The sequence below is a fragment of the Lolium rigidum genome, chromosome 1 (genome assembly GCF_022539505.1).
Source record: "Lolium rigidum isolate FL_2022 chromosome 1, APGP_CSIRO_Lrig_0.1, whole genome shotgun sequence".
Lineage (NCBI taxonomy): Eukaryota > Viridiplantae > Streptophyta > Magnoliopsida > Poales > Poaceae > Lolium > Lolium rigidum.
The window spans coordinates 10,749,136-10,767,806 of NC_061508.1; the positions used below are offsets into that span (position 1 = coordinate 10,749,136).

The following is an 18,671-nucleotide window of genomic DNA, read 5'->3' on the forward strand; positions in this document are numbered from 1 at the left end:
AACTAAATTTTAGTTAAATATCAGTCAGGTGACATCATTCAATTCTCATTTCGAGACTTGCTGAGCTTTGGACTAATTTCCCATTGCTTGATGTCACCTAACACCATGTGCTCATGCTAATCTTGTTCCTGCAATGTAGACGAAGATTCCAGATAGCTGATACACAAGAGAGAGGCGCTAGTGTGTACACCATTGCTTTGTGTGCCCTAGCGTTGGTCATAGGCCCAGTTCTTGCACTTCATTTCACGTGCGTTGGTGTACACACTTAACTACATCCTAGTGAAGATCTTGACGCAGTCTTTCCTGTTCATCGCCAATCCTCTCATTTCTTAGTGAAAACAAGGGAGCGAATTAACACAAAGCTGTCAAATTCTCAATATTGGATGCAATTTTTTTTAATCATAATCCTTCGCTGCCTTTCATATGTTGTCAAGTACTCAAGTATATCAACAATAGTTGCATGGGTTTGTATTGTCATTCCCCCCTAGAAGATTGATTGTATTGATGAATCATAAGGATAACTATGAAGAATACTAAGGAGCTATACTATGAAACCATTTCCAGAAAAGTGCAATTTATTTTTATAATAGTTTGGTGTCAAAGTATTTACATGTTTTTTGAAATTTGTTTATTTGTATTCCAGCGCCCAAATAAGACAGTGGCGTCAATTTTAATTTGTGACGCAGACAAAAAGGTCCTAGTTTTTCTTTAGAAAATTAGCCATGTTTGTTCCTTATCTTTGGTGTTTAGCTAGCTTAGCCCTCATTATACATGACAGATCACTAACTCCCCCCTCCTCCCCCTTGAGCTCAGATCCTAACTCCGTCCATGCCGCATATGTCTATCTTAGTATGCGTCCGTGCATTTGAAAGCGTAACTTTGGCCAAGAAATGGTGGATTCTATACAACGTTGTATGCTTGTATTTTTGCATTTTTATTAAGGGGAGGTCATGGTGCACCCACTGATAGTAATGATCTGTGATGCGTATATCACTCATCCGTGTAAATCATACTACTTTACTGCTATTGATTAATTATTGACACAAAAAATGGCACATACCCATCAACTACCTTACACCATGTGAAAAATTAATGCTATGTGCATATATATGTTGCTCCACCTACACCGAAGTAGTAGCATGTTGAAAGACCTACACTTTTCAGTTGACACACACTTCTACATTGTACATGAGAAAGCATTGAATTTCTGATCTACAACTAGGATGCGAGAAAGTAGAACAAAATGTAAAACGTGGACCACATTTAGGAAATACGAGGCATTGGGAAAGATGTGCACATTGCTATGGTGAGTTACCAACAAAGTTCTGCAGGAGGAAGATATGTATCACCGTCAACATGGTGCAGCTAAAGCCACCCTACGTCTAGGTACATCTTGGTGATAACTTTTTGCTGGCGCACATGCTCTACTTAGCAACGACACATCTCCACTGGTTTTGCAGAATCTTGAAGGATCGGAATGTCTAGGTGTTGTCACAAATTTAGTTAGCTCTGCTTAACTGTGGGCATGCCATGAACCATCATTGTAGGTTGTTTCAAGTTCGAGCCCAGGAGACGAGCTAACATAAGTTTGGATTAGTCCTTTTAGCATAGTGTGTTCTTCATCTAGGCCTTCACTGATATCCAGGTTACGAAAGAGGGATCTAGCGACCATGGTATCTGATAATGTGGTGAGGTTCCCATCTATTTAATCCGAAGAGAGATGGATAACACTCCTACGTTACGGCGGCCAATACAACTAGAGAAGAACGCTTTATCTATGAGATCGTCTCTTGCTAAGCCAACAGTTGTTCTTATTTTTTAGCTTTCCTCTTGAACATTCTATTAAGCTTTGCTGAGAGGAATCGTCCACCACTTTTTGCTTAGTGGAGTCAACAATACTTTATATGTAGGAAAACACTAGCAATCACCCGGGGGATCGCTCGCTTCCTTCCTCCGCATCGCGAGCGTGACACGCGTCCGCGTGCGTGGTCAACGTGGGTGGGCCCCACCCAAAGCTTATCCTGACGTTCTCTTCTACCTAGCGTCGTCTAGTACTACTACTTCCGATTCCCCAGCCAAAATACGCCGCTCCTCTCAATCGCATCGGCACGGCCACCCACCGCCGATTTACCGTGTCCTCTTCTCTCCCGCGAGCGCGCTGCCGGCCTCCAGCACCTCGAGCGCGCCGCCCCCCCTCCACCACCTCGAGCGCGCCGCCCCCAATCCCTACCTCTCCTGCCTCCTCAAATGTTGCTGCAAGCGGCGGCACCATTGATGTATGTCGGGCCGTCGGCCTTTTGCTGCGAATCCCGCCGCTTCCCCGCGCTCATCTCGTCGAGACAGTCGCCGCCATGGAAAAGCTGCGGAGATGGGCGGTTGGAAGAGGCTCTTGCTGAAAGGGGCGGCCGACCTTGCCCTGCTGCAAAGGATTGGCTGCGCGGATCCTGTGTCCCGCCGAGGGCACATGAGTCTCCTACCTTTGTGGCGCCACCGGCGGCGGCCGTTCGCAGCAACTGCGGAGGCCGTTGGTAGCAGAGGTGGTCGCTGTTTGTAGCAGACGCGGAGGCCGTGGTTAGCAGCGGCGGCGGCGTCCGGCCGTGCTACAATTGGCGGCCGGTAGTAGCAACCACGGAGGCCATGGGTAGCGGCGGCGGCGGCCATTCGTAGCAACGGCGGCGGCCATGGGTAGCAGCGCCGGCAACGCCCGACCTTGCTACAATCGGCGGTTGATAGTAGCAGCGGCAACGACCGTTCGTAGCAACGACGGCGGCCGTGGGTAGCAACGATGGACGCCGTTTGCAGCAACGGTGGAGGCTATGGACAGCTGTGGCGGCGGCCATTTGCAGCAACGGCAGTGGCCGTGGGTAGCAGCGGCGGCAGCCATGGGTAGCAGCAGTGGGCGATGTTTGCAGCAGCGGTGGAGGCTGTGGGTAGCAGCTGCGGCGGCGACGACCTCGACCTGGCGTTGCTCCAATGGCACGGCCTCCTTTGTGCCAGTGGCCACCGTGGTTGCTCCCAGGCACATCGGGGCGGCTACCAGCGGAGGAGCACCGCCGGCGTGCACGGATGGGGGAGGCAGAACGGTGGAGAGGGCTTCTGCATCGACGACGACACTTTCAAAGTTCTCCGGCGACTCACTCCCGGCTTCTCCGGCGAATCCGCTTTGGGCTTCTCCGATGACGCCGCCCCGAGCAGATGGACCAGTTGCGGGCAGCAGAGTCCAGTTCGTGGACGAAGGCGACGAGTGTTTTTTTCTTTATTTTTCTACTGGTGGAAGCGGTGCCCACGTTGTACGGTTCTGATGGCTCGTATCGTACGGCCGACGACCCGGGGGATCGGAGGATTTGATCCCCCGGGGACGCTCAGCACTGTCCTTAGAGCATCCCCACTCGTTGGCGCTCCCCACGCCCAAATCCGGACGAAACAACCGCCGGATTGGACGAAATTAAGTCGTGGAGAGTACCGTATTTCCAGTCGTCCACCCGGAGTTCGGTGGATAGAGTTTAAATTCAAACAAATCGCCGTCCCGCGCTACAAGTACGGCCAGTTGATCGGCAAAAGGAGCAAAAGGATCAGCCACAGATCGGCGATCGGAGGGAAATTACACGGAGACAGAGCTCGTCGGCAGTCCCGGCCGGCACGGCGGTGTCCGACGGACCAGCTTCCTCACACACCGTGGCCGAAGCGGCCGCGGCGGGCGACGAGGAAGCAGCGGCGAGTGGACGTCGAAGCAGCCGCAGTCGACGAGGTAGATGGTGAGGTAGACGAGGTAGGAGCCGGCGGAGACGACGAAGGACTGGCCGGAGTGGCTCGGAGGATGTCGCTGCGGTGGCCCTGGTACCAATTCCTCGTCTCCTCGTCCATCAGTTCCATGTCACCGCCGCCCATGAGGAACGCCAAGTCTGTGTTCCTCTTCTTCACCGCCGCCGTCGTCTTCAGCAGGGCGATCCGGACGCCTTGGTTGGCGAGCATCTCCCGCCACCTGCCGTCGAACTTGTCGTTCCTCCCGTCGGCGTGCGACCTCAAGTCGGCCTAGCACTTGTCGATCGACGCCTGCATCCTGTCGGCGGGATTGTCCGTCCGTTTGAGCTCTTTCAGCTTCTTCTCGCCGAGTTCAGGGCGCCCTTCCGCCGCGCAAGCTGCCGGAGCGTCGGGGTTGTACTGCTCGGTCTTGCTCTTCCAGAGGGTCGTGCGAGTTTCCTTCCACTTCTCGCAATTCTCGAGGCGGGCGTAGACGTTGAGGAACTTGAACTGCAGGCCGGTGTCGTCCGTGTACATGTCCAAAGCTCGGCGCAGCTGGGGAAAAAAGAGCACGGCGATACGGGTCAGCTAAGACGATGTACCTCGGTGATGCAGGGTCGGCGGAGCATACCTTTTGCTCCAAGTCGTGGCCGCTGATCGGCAGTTTGTCGACCTCCTCCTGTATGCCGTGCCATTTGCTGCACACCGTCTGCATGATCCCCCAATGGGTGGCCATTGCCTTGTCTCCCCGGTACACGTTCATGTTCGTCTTGTTGAAGTAGGGATCGACGAGTTTGCGTTCCTCGTACGCCCGCCTCACTCGAAGCCGTATGTGTCGAACGACCGATTGGCCCCGATTATGTCGTTCGTGGACACGGTCATCCAAGCTTCGGCGAGGCACTCCTCTTCCTTCGGCGTCCATTTGATACGCGGTTCGGCAGGCGGCGAGTCCTTCTTCCTCTTCTTCTTCCCCTTCGACGGGTTGGCGGCGGCTTGAGTTGGCTCTTCTTCTTCCTCGTCTTCTTCTTCGACGGCTTGGCTTCCGTCGGCAACATCCTCCCGATGCTCGTTGCGCGCCGCCACAGCTGCCGTCGCCCTCGTCTCCTCTTGCGTGAAGAACCCCGGGCACGCAGCCGGCGGCGGCCATGAAGAACCCCGGGCTCGCAGCCGGCGGCCATGGAGCCGGAGGTGATCATCTCGTGGATCTCCTCTTCGTTCGGCGCCGCCATCGCACCGAACGGGAGCGGCCCTCGTCGCAGGGCCGGCGAGGTGCCCTCGAACAGGCCGCCGCCGCCGACGTCAAGCTCGGGCGGCGACGTCGTGGACCTGTACGGTTGGACGTAGGCGCCCTCTTGGAACACGGCAGTCGGCGACGGCGAGTACAGCGAAGGGGAGAAGGACGACGGGGAACTGGTTGTACCTTGCGTCGGCCATTGGCCGGGGAACATCGTCGCCGCCGCTCATGGCCATGCTGATCATCCTCGCTTGTTCGTCTCGGCGCCGCCGCCGCCCTCTTGGCGGCGGCTCTTTTCACCCTCTCCGCCCTGCCGCTTGTTTCCACCTCGCGCCGTTCTCGTCCGCCGCCCACTCGGCGTTCAACATGCCCGGCGGCTTCGTCTTCTTCGCCCGCATCTTCTCGCCGGCGCCTTCGGCGGCATTGTGGTGGACGAGAAGACGAGGAGGAGAGTGGTGGTGGACGAGAAGACGCCGCCGGAACTCGGAGCTGGAAGACGAGGAGATTGGGGAATTTCGGCGGGAGAGAATGGGGATATGCAAGCAAATTGGAGGGAATGGGGATATGCAAGCAAATTGGAGGGAAAATCGACAGGATTTGGTTTTCCGGCCGCCGACTACGCGGGTCCACACGACGTTTCGCGCCAAAATCTTTCGTCCGGAGTCTCCGAGCGCGCCCCGGGGGGCCGGGGATGGCGTGGGCTCGCCGGATGGATGAAGGGCTAAATCCGGACGAAAACGAGGAACCGGGGGCGCGACTGGGCCGAATTTCGCCGTCCGGATGGAAAAAACGTCGCTCGGGAGCCTCGTCGGGGGACGAGTGGAGATGCTCTTATATGTAGGGTTAAAAATCGTGATGTTCTCATCCGGCATCAAGAGGCTGAAACTGCATTGTCGTGTGGGTCCAAATTTGGGCCCGATATCCATAGGCCCAAGCACACGCTCAATAAACCAGAGGAAAACCCAAATCCCGAAGCTGAACTGAACTTTCTTCCTCGGCATCGTCTTCTTCCTCCAGCAGCAGCACAGGTCAGTCTCCTCCCTCTCACAGATCTCTCCCTCCCTAGGCCATAAGATCCATCTCTCCCTCCCTCCGCATCCCCTCCAGTCCTCCTACTCCCCCTCCGTTGCGCGGTCCGGGTCCGGATCTGGAAGCCGCACGATCTGATTCCTAGCGCCTGCACGCCTCTTACCTGCTAGGGTTCTACCGCGCGTTCGTTCTACGATGACGCTGAATCTGATCACGAATCGCTCTGTTTCTTATGGGCCAGCTCGAAGCGGAGGGCGCAAGGTTCGCGAGGAAGGATGCCGAAGGCCGCGGGCGATGCCAAGCTCCTGATCCAGTCCCTCGGCAAGGCCTATGCCGCCACGCCCACGAATCTCAAGGCAATTAACCTTCTTTTTTCTCTCTCTCGACCTGCAGCCACTAACACGCGACTATAGCTGATTACTGATCGTCTTTCTCGTGTTTATGCAGATCATCGACCTGTACGTGGTTTTCGCAGTAGCATCTGCCCTCGTTCAGGTGAGAGTATTACTTGTTCACGGCTTTTCAGGCATATCTGGTTTAGTTTGTGTTAGAGGTGATAGCATATCTAGTGATAGAGAAGCCGAAATCTTGCTTGAACAACCCGTCATTCCTCAAGAAACCAAAATGTAGAGATAGTTGCTTAACTCTAGCATAGCATGTGGATTGGATGTAGCATCGGAGATGGTGACATATGCCTTGTTTGTTTATTTTGCTACTTCATTTCTCAGGGTTGGTTTCAAGTAGAGCTGGGCTACTATCTTGTACAAAAAATGTGATGTGCCTAGTACCTACCAAGCTAGCAACCAATTTGTGTAGTAGATCTGAATCTAAATGTCGTTGATATGTATACAGCTGTATCCCCCTGAATGTTCAGTTTGACATGTGAAACGTGTGATATGTGTCTAGGCATATGCTTAGGTTCAACGGGTGTTTCATTTGATCGCTTGTTTTTATACCGAGTGGAATTCATTAGCCTTGTGTTCGACTAAGAAGCCATAAGTTTTCTCTTCACTCCTAGTTGCAAAGTAAATTCTGGCGTGGTAGTGCACAGCAATTTGCAGACTACTGAAATGCTGCTGTATGTTTTACTACTCATAACAGGTGTTTTACATGATCACTTCATTTGATCACTCTTTTTTATACCGAGTGGAATTCATTAGCCTTGTGTTCGACTCAGAAGCCATAAGTCTTCTCTTCGCTCCTAGTTGCAAAGTAATTCTGGCGTGGTAGTGCACAGCAATTTGCAGACTACTGAAATGCTGCTGTATGTTTTACTACTCATAACAGGTGTTTTACATGGGAATCGTTGGGTCATTTCCGTTCAACTCTTTCCTATCTGGTGTCCTGTCATGCATAGGAACTGCAGTGCTTGCCGGTAGGGATTTCTTGCCCGCTCTCAATCCTGGTTACCCTTCCTCAGCTGCATGATGTTTAACTATCAATTTTTTTTTTTTTTTTGCAGTTTGCCTCCGTATTCAAGTCAACAAAGACAACAAGGAATTCAAGGTAACTCTACTTCCGCTGTTACCTTCTACCACAGTTTTATTATTTGGATTCTGGCATGACATTGCTATGTCAATACATTATCTGCAGGATCTTGCCCCGGAGAGGGCCTTTGCAGATTTTGTTCTGTGCAATCTGGTGCTCCACCTGGTGATCATGAACTTCCTCGGATAAGTAATTGTTCTACAGCATATCAGGATTTTGTAGCGCCCTAATGTTTGAGACCGTCGTCATGTTAGATATTCATGTGGTATCACATTGCCTATGTAATTCAGGGCGTCTCAGTGAGATATAAGAAATTGGTGGATTTAGTGTTAACAATGTAAGAACATGAAGGGAGCGAAGACTGGAAAAAAGATCGCTTCAATATTTTTAGTTGTTCAAGAAAAATTTAAATGCCATGCTTATAACGCTTTTCTTATGGCTGTAATGAGCTTGGAGCAACAAACCATGAATTTGGAATCTGGCAAGGCTGTTTTCTTAGCCATTAACATTTTTACAGTGCATTTGCTCTTCTTCATTTCCCGAAATGGAGAGGCAGCCCGCGTTTTGTGGAAGATTGTGACTCTTCAAGCTGATGACAGAAAATTTCAGTTCTGATAGCACTTGGTATACATTGTACTAATTCATTGCAAAACTTTTTAAAATAACCATCACCCCAGATGATAGGTTCTGAGGTTAGATCGGTACTAAGAACAAAGTCTGAAGCTAAAAACTAATCCTAGAGTTTTTGCACAAACATGTGCTGCTTGATTAGATCTAAATCATCTTCTCACGAAAACAAGCTCAAAGTCCGGGAACGAAACTCATCGACATGTATCTCCTTGTGTTGCACCAGTGTTGTCTTCCCTTGTCCTCTTCTTCCACAGCCCAACCACAACTTCATATGGGAGCCTGGGAGGCACCTATACTTATCATTCTGAATCTGCGTTGTCTTTTGTTTTCCATATGGCACATCGAGAATCCGCTCCTCCAATATCTCCATCGATTTCATTTGCTGATACTTAATCTTCTCATGAGTCTCTTTGTTCCTACTACTCCAAATAGCCCACACCACCGAAATTAAAAATAGTTGCATCTTTCTGGCTCACAACCGTATGATCTAACTAGTTATTCTGATCATCCAATCTGAATCCTTATCTGTATTTGCAACCACAAGTTGCTCCCCGTTTTCAGGCTTACCTTTTTGCATGTGGAAAGACAATTCAAGACCCACTTGACAAGAAATTTAACACATGCTGCTCCGATTAAGCAGAATAGTTTCATGAAGTCCATGATTCATATAACAGAACAGTTAGTCTCCACAATCAACTACATAAATATCATCCATCTAACACAATGCAATGGTGTGAGTACTCATAAAACACTGAACACTGGAACAACTACAAGTCTTCAATTATCCAAGATGTCTACATCTCAACTCGAAGAACCATCATCACATAATTGACAGCAAACCAGATGACCTTCTTCCCCTATTTCTAAACTACAAGGTATATGAACACCCCCATGGAACTGTCAACATTACCACTCCAGAGTCACTTCTACTGCTCGAGGCGCAGCAGTTCAGGAGGCAAGGATGCAGGGTCAAGCTCCCAGCAGTCCCCAGGAGGCAGCGCCGAGTCTAAACCCTTGGAGACTTTCCTCGCCGGTATCTGATGCGAAAGCATCCCAACATCGCCCTTGCGGAGGTACTGAACAGCATGGCTACCGACATCGCAGCGGGTGAAGATGCTTCTGAAACCCTCCACCTTCTCCAGGTAACCGTAGCTGACGCCATACAGGTCGCTGTACCCGCTGAGGAACACCACGAAATCATACTTGGGCCTCCTGGTGTCGGCATCCTCTCCACCATAGAACGCCCAAACTGACCCCTTCCGGGGGTAAATCCTGTACGCCTCTCTCGCCACCCTCTCGCTGGCGACGAGATGCGAGAAGACGTTCACCGAGTGCACCGTGTCTGCTCGCCCAACCTTGAACTCCCCACAAGGACAGGGCTTCCCCTCCACCCCATCAGGCTGGAGTTCGAGCCACCGTACCTGCGCGCTGAACTGCCTGCCCGGCGACGCTGTCTCCACCAGCACGTAGTGCCGTGGCATGCCGTCCTCATCCCCATACAATGCCCACACCTGGCCTCTCTTGAAGCACTTCTCTCCACGGTCGGCGTCGAAGTTGTAGAAGTCCGAGTCCTCCACGGCCATCTTCCCCGAGTGATCACTATTCGGGTCCTCCTCCTCCTTCATTTCCAGCTCTTCCAACTCGTCCTCTGAGGACTCACTGGATGAGCTCTGGGGGGCCTTGTGATCTTTCGCGGCTCTTCTCTTGACGAGCTGCAGCTGCATCTCGGCAAGCGTCATCTCCGGCTTCTTGATCTTCTTGGGCGGCGGCGGAGGCGGCACCTCGGAGGCGAGGAACGTCCGACGGCAGGAGGGGCAAGTGAGCCGGTAGCCGACGTACTGGCGGTCGAACTCGTGGAGGAGGCGGCAGCCGGCGCAGGCCGTCCAGAAGGTGGGCGGCGGGTCCGGCGCCTCCGACTGCTCCTTGAGCGCGGCGTAGGCGTCGGCCACCCGGCGGAGCGCTTCCTCGGCCGCGGCAGAGACGATGGGGGACGAGGCGTCGAGGCGGAGGGATCTGCAGAGGGACTTGTAGTGGCGGCGGACGGCGGGGAAGTCGCGGTCGGGGGAGGAGCTGGGGTCGTCGGAGAGGAGGAGGGTGGCGCGAGGGGAGTCGGGGTCGGCGAGGAGGACGGAGGTGGCGGCGACGAGGAGGGACGCGACGGCAGAGTCCGGATCGAAGCGAAAGGCGCGCCGGGCGTGCCTCTGCGCGGCGCGGGGGCGGCCGGCGGCGAGCTCGGATTCGGCCTGCGCCAGCGCCTCCGCCGCCATGGAAGCGGATGAGGACGCGTCGCCGGGCATCGTCGGGGGGCGGCCGGCGGCGGCGTGGGGTTTCCGAGTGAGTTGGGTTTGGGAGTTAGAGTTGAGTGAGTCTACTTTCCGTTTGGGCTGCTGGGTTGTACAGTATTTGGCTGGGCCTTACCCAGCTTATATATGTATATCAAGTATTTTTATCCAAATGAGCCACCTAAAAATCACTAAAACACACCCAATGAAGATACTCCTTAAAATATCCAAACTGCCATGTTGTTCACCACACATTCACCTCTAGATAGTTCTTTTCTTCTGCACGACCTATATTTCTAAAAGCATTACCACTCAACATCTTGTATTAGCAATCATCATGAACCATACATAATAGTTTGGAGAACCAACCTGAGGTTGTGTGGTTAGGAGGGTGGTTGTATCCCCAGAGTTCAAATCCCAAATTTGACATCAGTGTGTCTCTATAAGGGTATATTGCCCCTATGTGTGGTTTTGGTAATTAATGACAATTTCTATGGACTAATGTTTTCATTCAGTTTATATGAAGGAATATACCATAGGTAATACTTGTAGTACATGTGTTGGATTCAAGTTTGGATGCCATGAAGATAAGAGATATACCTTGAGTATTGACATCAAGGTCATTGATTTGAAGACATATATGTAATATGATCAAAAATAAAAAATGAAGATGGAGTTCTTTTGTGGAACTCAATATTAGCCATGATCTAGCTCATGTGTTAAGCAATGAATGATCAAAATCTTGAGTGCTTAATTCCAAGTGAAGAATTCAAGATATGGCTCTAAGTCGGTGTCATGATAGTCTCATAAGTTGAGCTATGATGGACTAAGATTTAGAGCATGTAATCGAATGAGGAGTTCTTTATACACCTCAAGATAGTGTGATAGAGCATGCAAAGATACAAGGTTGATAAATACAAAGAGTGACGAATATATTCAAGTTTGGTCAACACATGAAGCATGAAGAATGTGCCACGTGAAGTCATGTGGTATGATAAGCCTTGCCAATTATGCTTTATGAACTAACTCATCATATATATGCCCTTGTATTATCTATGTGGGTTAGGTATCTTTCCATGGGCATGCATCAAAAGTGAGATCTCATATAGCTCATGAGAGGATGACATCAAGTGGTGATCGTCATCAAGGTTGAGTTGGGCAAGTTCAAGTTAAGCATCTCAAGAGGATCATATGCTTGAAGCTTGCCATCCATTTGGTGATAATGGACATATGAAGATGTGCTTAATGAAGCTACCCATAGTGGTGTATGGGGAGCAAATTATGTGTCTTCACGAAACAACAATGATCTAGTGAGCTTTTCCGGCTTGAATGAAGCATGAAGCATCATCATCAAGATCAAGCGTGAATGCAAAAGGCAAAGGCACGACCTTGATAGGTTTTTCCTGTCACCGGTCTCAAGGTGGTTGTTGGGAAACCGAGTTATAGGATAGATAGCCGCACTATCAAGAGGGCTTTTGGTCGGGTAACTTGATCACATCGTCTTAGGGAGCTCAACCCTTTACATGCTTTGCATTCCATAATTCTTGTTGCTTCTTGGTGTTACTTCTGTGTTAGGTTCTTGAGCTTGTTGCTCGCTTTTGAACAAGCCCAAGTTCATCGAAAACGGAATCCGCATTCATCTTCTATTACATTTTCGAGTTTGGACGTCTTTACCGTTTCTTGATGTTGGGAGGCTCCTCTCTAAAATCATCTAAAAATATTATGTGAAGAATCTCAATATTTGTAGTTATCTTTCGAACAAAATTGGTTTCATGACAATCGGAGTTCGGGAGCATTATCCGTCTTAAAGAAAAAGAAAAGTTTTTGGGGGTCCTGTGAGTTCGGCCCACCGCCCGGCACCGTCTAGCCAGCCCATCGGCCTGACCGGTGGGAACCGCTTGCTGGGCTCGTCCAAACGGGCCCGCTCTAGGGGTCTCCCGGCCCATGTTCGGCTCCCCACCCGGTGGCCACCAGACCGACCAGCTCAGAGCTCGGTCAACCGGCCTCCCCCCGTCCGGCCTGTCAGCCGGCGCTGCAGGCCTGTGCGCCAACCTGTCCGGTGCTCGGCCCCGTGGACCAGCTGGCTGGCCGGCTGGGCCGTTTTTTTGTATGTTTTCTCTCCCAACGGTTCTATTTTTCTTGAGACTATAAATAGGCCTTCTTCCACCTTGGGTTGGGTAAGTTCTTACACTCTCTCTCCTCCATTGTTTCCTTTGAAGAAATTTTCCTATCTCTTGATTCCCCCCATGATTCTTACTCATTCTTGAGGGATTTGAGAGAGGGGATCTAGATCTACAATCCCCACCAATCCATTTCTCCTCTAAGTGAGGGGAACCTATTGGATCTGGATCTTGGAGTCATTTGTTGATTTCCTCCATTGTTCTTCCTCTCTAATTCCAACCTAGCGTTTGTTGCTTTGGTGGGATTTGAGTGTGAGGGATTTGAACACCTTTGGTGTTCTTGCTTTGCATCATTGCATAGTGTTGAGCTCTCCATCACGATTCGTTCGAGTGAGAGACCGTGAGCTTTTACTCTTGGATGGTGACCTCCTAGTTGGCTTGGTTGGTGTCCCGGTGACCTCTTCATGGAAGATTGTGAAGAGGCCCGGGCTTCTCCTTCATGGAGTTTGTTAAGTGGTTTTGGATCTTGCCATCTCCGGAGTGGAATTGGCTCGGAGAAGAAGGTGAGCCTTCTTGGCGTTGGGAAATCCTTCGTGGGATCCCCACCTCTCCAAACATGACGTACCTTCTTGCAAAGGAAGGGAACACGGGAATACATCTTCGTCTCTGCGTGCATCGGTTATTTCTATACTCGAGTTTACTTTCCTTTGTGATAACCATCGATCTTGAAGTACTTTTATATCTTGCTATCACTTGTTGTTCATATATATAATGTGCCTATCTTGCTTAGCTCTAGTTGTTGTTATTGCACTTAGTTTAGCCTAGCATATTTAGGGTTTATGCTTGTAAAATAAACGTTAGTTTAATTCCGCATTCTTACAAGCCAAATCCGTCGGAGTTTTTAAACGCCTATTCACCCCCTCTAGGCGACATCTCATCCTTTCAGTCTCTTAAAGGCGGAATTGTCGGAGATTCGAGTCCGCGAAGGAACACAGGTATCACCGAAACCGAAAGGTTCGAACACAGGGGACTCAAGATCACGTCGTCGCCTTACCGAAGGCGAGCACTTTAGATAGAGACACGACAGTTACCCAGGTTCAGGGCCCTTGGAGAGGTAAAACCCCTACGTCCTGCTTTGGTGGATGTATTGCTGGTCACAACGGAGAAGATGACCGTACATATATCTTGGGCTTGTGATATCTAAGGATCGTCCCCCTCTACGCTAGCAAGGCTATCCCTTTTATAGGGGAGCTGGTCCTCTCCCCCTCGAAATATCTTGAGAGGGAAGGGTTGATGAGCGCAGATTGCACACCGTTGGGAAACTCCAAGAGGAAGGTATGATGAGCACAGTAGCAAGTTTTTCCTCAGTAAGAAACCAAGGTTTAATCGACCAGTAGGAGAAAGGCGTGACTTCTGAAGGTGTTGCTAGCTGACTATTGGCAGGGCGCACTACCAGCGTCAGCAACTACGTGGAACCTGTACACAACACAACCGAAATACTCTGCCCCAACTTACAGTGAGATTGTCAATCTCACCGGTTTTGCTGAAAACAAAGGATTAACCGTATAGTGTGGAAAGAGATATTTGTTTGCAGTAAATGAAAGAGAGCAGTGTTTGTAGTAAGTAAACAGAACATGATGATTGTATCAGTGTAAAAGAAAGGACCGGGGTCCACAGTTCACTAGAGGTGTCTCTCCATAAAGATAAATAACATGTTGGGTAAACAAATTACAGCTGGGCAATTGACAGTATAAAGACCATACATGACAAGATGATTACTATGAGATTCGTTTGTGCATTACAACATAATACATAGACCGTAATCCAACTGCGTCTATGACTAATAATCCACCTTCCGGTTATCGTCTGAACCTCTTCCAGTATTAAGTTGCAAGCAACAGATTATCACATTAAGAAATGTGTGTAAAATAAACAATAGAATTATCCTTATATAAAACATTGTTGTTTTCTCCCTAGTAGCAACAACACATTGATACGTCCCAAACGTATCTATAATTTCTTATGTTCCATGCTACTTTTATGATGATACTCACATGTTTTATACACATTATATGTCATTATTATGCATTTTCCGGCACTAACCTATTGACGAGATGCCGAAGAGCCGATTGTTGTTTTCTCGCTGTTTTTGGTTTCAGAAATCCTAGTAAGGAAATATTCTCGGAATTGGACGAAATCAACGCCCGGGGCCTATTTTTCCACGAAGCTTCCGAGAAGACCGAAGGGGAGACGAAGTGGGGCCACGGGGCGCCGCCACACTAGGGCGGCGCGGCCTAGAGGGGCCCGCACGGCCCTAGCGTGTGGGGCCCCCGTGACTCTCCCGACTCCGCCCTTCCGCCTACTTAAAGCCTCCGTCGCGAAACCCCCGATATCGAGAGCCACGATACGGAAAACCTTCCGGAGACGCCGCCGCCGCCAATCCCATCTCGGAGGATTTAGGAGATCGCCTCGCGCCTTGCCGGAGAGGGGAATCATCTCCCGGAGGTCTCTTCATCGCCATGATCGCCTCCGGATCGATGTGTGAGTAGTTCACCCCTGGACTATGGGTCCATAACGAGTAGCTAGATGGTCGTCTTCTCCCCATTGTGCTATCATGTTAGATCTTGTGAGCTGCCTATCATGATCAAGATCATCTATTTGTAATCCTTCATGTTGTGTTTGTTGGGATCCGATGAATATTGATACTATGTCAAGTTGATTATCAATCTATCATATATGTTATTTATGTTCTTGCATGCTCTCCGTTGCTAGTAGAGGCTCTGGCCAAGTTGATACTTGTGACTCCAAGAGGGAGTATTTATGCTCGATAGTGGGTTCATGCCTCCATTAAATGCAGGACGATGATGAGAAAGTTCTAAGGTTGTGGATGTCTTGTTGCCACTAGGGATAAAACATCGATGCTTTGTCTAAGGATATTTGTGTTGATTACAGTACGCACCATACTTAATGCAATTGTCCGTTGTTTACAACTTAATACTGGAGAGGTTCGGATGATAACTTCGAAGGTGGACTTTTTAGGCATAGATGCATGTCGGATAGCGGTCTATGTACTTTGTCGTAATGCCTCGATTAAATCTCATAGTACTCATCATGATATATGTATGTGCATTGTTATGCCTTCTTTATTTGTCAATTGCCCAACTGTAATTTGTTCACCCAACACCTGCTATCTTATGGGAGAGACACCGCTAGTGATCTGTGGACCCCGGTCCTATTCTTTACATCTGAAATACAAACTGCTGCAATTGTTCTTTACTGTTCTTCGCAAACAACCATCATCATCCACACTATACATCTAATCCTTGTTTACTGACAGGCCGGTGAGATTGACAACCTCAGCTGTTACGTTGGGGCAAAGTTCCGTGATTGTGTTGTGCGGGTTCCACGTTGGCGCCGGAATCCCCGGTGTTGCGCCGCACTACACTCCCCGCCATCAACCTTCAACGTGCTTCTTGACTCCCTCTTTGGTTCGATAAACCTTGGTTTCTTCGAGGGAAACTTGCTGCTTGTACGCATCACATCTTCCACTTGGGGTTCCCAACGGGCGTGTGCTTTACGCGACATCAAGCTAAATTTACGGCGCCGTTGCCGGGGAACGAAGAAAAGTTACACCACAAAGATTTCTAACTCCCACGTCAACGCACGCCGGCAAGTAAATTTTGGCGCCGTTGTCGGGGAGATCAAGACACGCTGCAAGGGGAGTCTCCACTTCCAATCTCTTTACTTTGTTTTTGTCTTGCTTTATTTTATTTACCTGCTTTGTTTGCTGCATTATATCAAAACACAAAAAAATTAGTTGCTAGTTTTACTTTATTTACTGTCTTGTTCTCTATATCAAAAACACAAAAAAAATTAGTTACTTGCTTTTACTTTATTCAGTTTGCTTTATTTACTACTGCTAATATGGGTACTGTTGAGAATACTAAGTTGTGTGACTTCACTAGCACAAATAATAATGATTTCCTATGCACACCTATTGCTCCACCTGCTACTACAGCAGAATTCTTTGAAATTAAACACCTTTACTTGAATCTTGTTATGAGAGAGCAATTTTCTGGTGTTAGTTCCGATGATGCTTGCTTGCCCATCTTAATAATTTTGTTGAACTATGTGAAATGCAAAAGTATAAGGATGTAGATGGTGACATTATAAAATTAAAATTGTTTCATTTCTCCTTAAGAGGAAGAGCTAAAGATTGGTTGCTATCTCTGCCTAGAAATAGTATTGATTCTTGGACTAAATGTAAGGATGCTTTTATTGGTAGATATTATCCTCCCGCTAAAATTATATCTTTGAGAAGTAGCATAATGAATTTCAAGCAATTAGATAATGAACATGTGGCTCAAGCATGGGAGAGAATGAAATCTTTGGTAAAGAATTGCCCAACCCATGGACTGACTACTTGGATGATCATCCAAACCTTTTATGCAGGATTGAATTTTTCTTCGCGGAACCTATTGGATTCAGCTCGTTGGAGGTACCTTTATGTCCATCACTTTGGAGGCGGCAACAAAGCTTCTTGATGATATGATGACAAATTACTCTGAATGGCACACGGAAAGAGCTCCACAAGGTAAGAAGGTAAATTACGTTGAAGAAACCTCCTCCTTGAGTGATAAGATTGATGCTATTATGTCTATGCTTGTGAATGGTAGATCTAATGTTGATCCTAATAATGTTCCTTTAGCTTCATTGGTTGCCCAAGAAGAACATGTTGATGTGAATTTCATTAAAAATAATAATTTCAACAACAATGCTTATAGGAACAATTCTGGTAACAACTATAGGCCATATCTTGCTGCTAATGGTAATAGTTATGGTAATTCTTATGGGAATTCTTACAACAATAATAGGAGTTTACCCCCTGGTCTTGAAGCCATGCTTAAAGAATTTATTAGTACACAAACTGCTTTTAACAAATATGTTGAGGAAAAGCTCGATAAAATTGATATTCTCGCTTCTAAGGTTGATAGTCTTGCCTCTGATGTTGATCTTTTAAAATTGAAAGTTATGCCTAATAAGGATATTGATAATAAGATTGTTACTACAGCAAATGCCATCAAGTTCGAATTAATGAGAATATTAGATTGATGGCTGAATTGCATGCTAGGTGGGAAAGAGAAGAAAATGAAGAACTTGCTAAAGAGAATAATGTAGCTAAAGTTTGGACTATTACCACCACTAGTAATGTTAATGATTCACATGTTGCTACACCTTCTACTATCAATGGTAAAATAATTGGTGTTGGCAATGTTACTACTCCTAGTGCAAAGCGTGCAAAATTGCACTGAAGCTGCTAAAGCTGCTGAAATTGATAAAGCTGCTTGAAATTTTTCAAAATATTGGGGATAATGATCCCATTGCTGTAGATCATAATGGTTTAGACTTTGATGATTGTCACATCTCTGAAGTTATAAAGTTCTTACAAAAGCTTGCTAAAAGTTCCAACGCTAGTGCTATAAATTTGGCCTTTACAAAACATATTACAAATGCTCTCATAAAAGCTAGAGAGGAGAAACTAAAACTTGAAACTTCTATTCCTAGAAAGTTAGAAGATGGTTGGGAGCCTATCATGAAGATGAGGGTCAATGATTTTGATTGTAATGCCTTATGTGATCTTGGTGCAAGTATTTACGTTATGCCTAAGAAAATTTATGATATGCTTGACTTGCCACCATTGAAGAATTGTTATTTGGATGTTAATCTTGTTGATAATGCTATAAAGAAACCTTTGGGGAGGATTGATAATGTTCGTATTATGGTTAACAATAACCTTGTCCCCGTTGATTTTGTTGTCTTGGATATTGAATGCAATGCATCTTGTCCCATTATATTGGGAAGACCTTTTCTTCGAACTATTGGTGCTACCATTGATATGAAGGAAGGTAATATTAAATATCAATTTCCTCTCAAGAAAGGTATGGAACACTTCCCTAGAAAGAGAATGAAGTTACCTTATGATTCTATTATTAGAACAAATTATGATGTTGATGCTTCGTCTCTTGATGTTACTTGATACACACTTTCTGCGCCTAGGCTGAAAGGCGTTAAAGAAAAAGCGCTTATGGGAGACAACCCATTATTTTACTTCTGCACTTTATTTTATATTTAAGTCTTGGAAGTTGT

The 18,671-nt window shown here is 47.9% G+C and overlaps 2 protein-coding genes across 2 annotated transcripts in view; one reads left to right on the top strand and one right to left on the bottom strand.

Moving 5' to 3' along the window:
• The first annotated feature begins 5,931 nt into the window (after positions 1 to 5,931).
• On the top strand, positions 5,932 to 7,928 carry LOC124667393 (dolichyl-diphosphooligosaccharide--protein glycosyltransferase subunit DAD1-like). Its single transcript, XM_047204687.1, has 6 exons — positions 5,932 to 6,003; positions 6,246 to 6,360; positions 6,452 to 6,499; positions 7,292 to 7,379; positions 7,467 to 7,510; positions 7,598 to 7,928. Exons 2-6 carry the CDS (start codon positions 6,280 to 6,282, stop codon positions 7,679 to 7,681), a joined length of 345 nt encoding a protein of 114 aa, XP_047060643.1. The 5' UTR covers positions 5,932 to 6,003; positions 6,246 to 6,279; the 3' UTR covers positions 7,682 to 7,928.
• A 944-nt stretch (positions 7,929 to 8,872) lies between these two features.
• The window catches only part of LOC124703948, a 14,494-nt gene continuing 4,695 nt past the window's right edge, over positions 8,873 to 18,671 (bottom strand). Inside the window, exon 2 of the mRNA XM_047236184.1 lies at positions 8,873 to 10,535. Coding sequence (XP_047092140.1) covers positions 9,049 to 10,535 — 1,487 coding nt within the window. The 3' untranslated portion in view covers positions 8,873 to 9,048. The remainder of the gene's footprint in view (positions 10,536 to 18,671) is intronic.

Coding starts and splice junctions, on each gene's coding strand:
- LOC124667393 (XM_047204687.1), top strand. CDS start 6,280: ATGCCGAAGGCCGCGGGCGATGCCAAGCTCCTGATCCAGTCCCTCGGC. Junction 6,500..7,291: donor TAGCATCTGCCCTCGTTCAG/GTGAGAGTATTA, acceptor TACTCATAACAG/GTGTTTTACATGGGAATCGT. Junction 7,380..7,466: donor AGGAACTGCAGTGCTTGCCG/GTAGGGATTTCT, acceptor TTTTTTTTGCAG/TTTGCCTCCGTATTCAAGTC.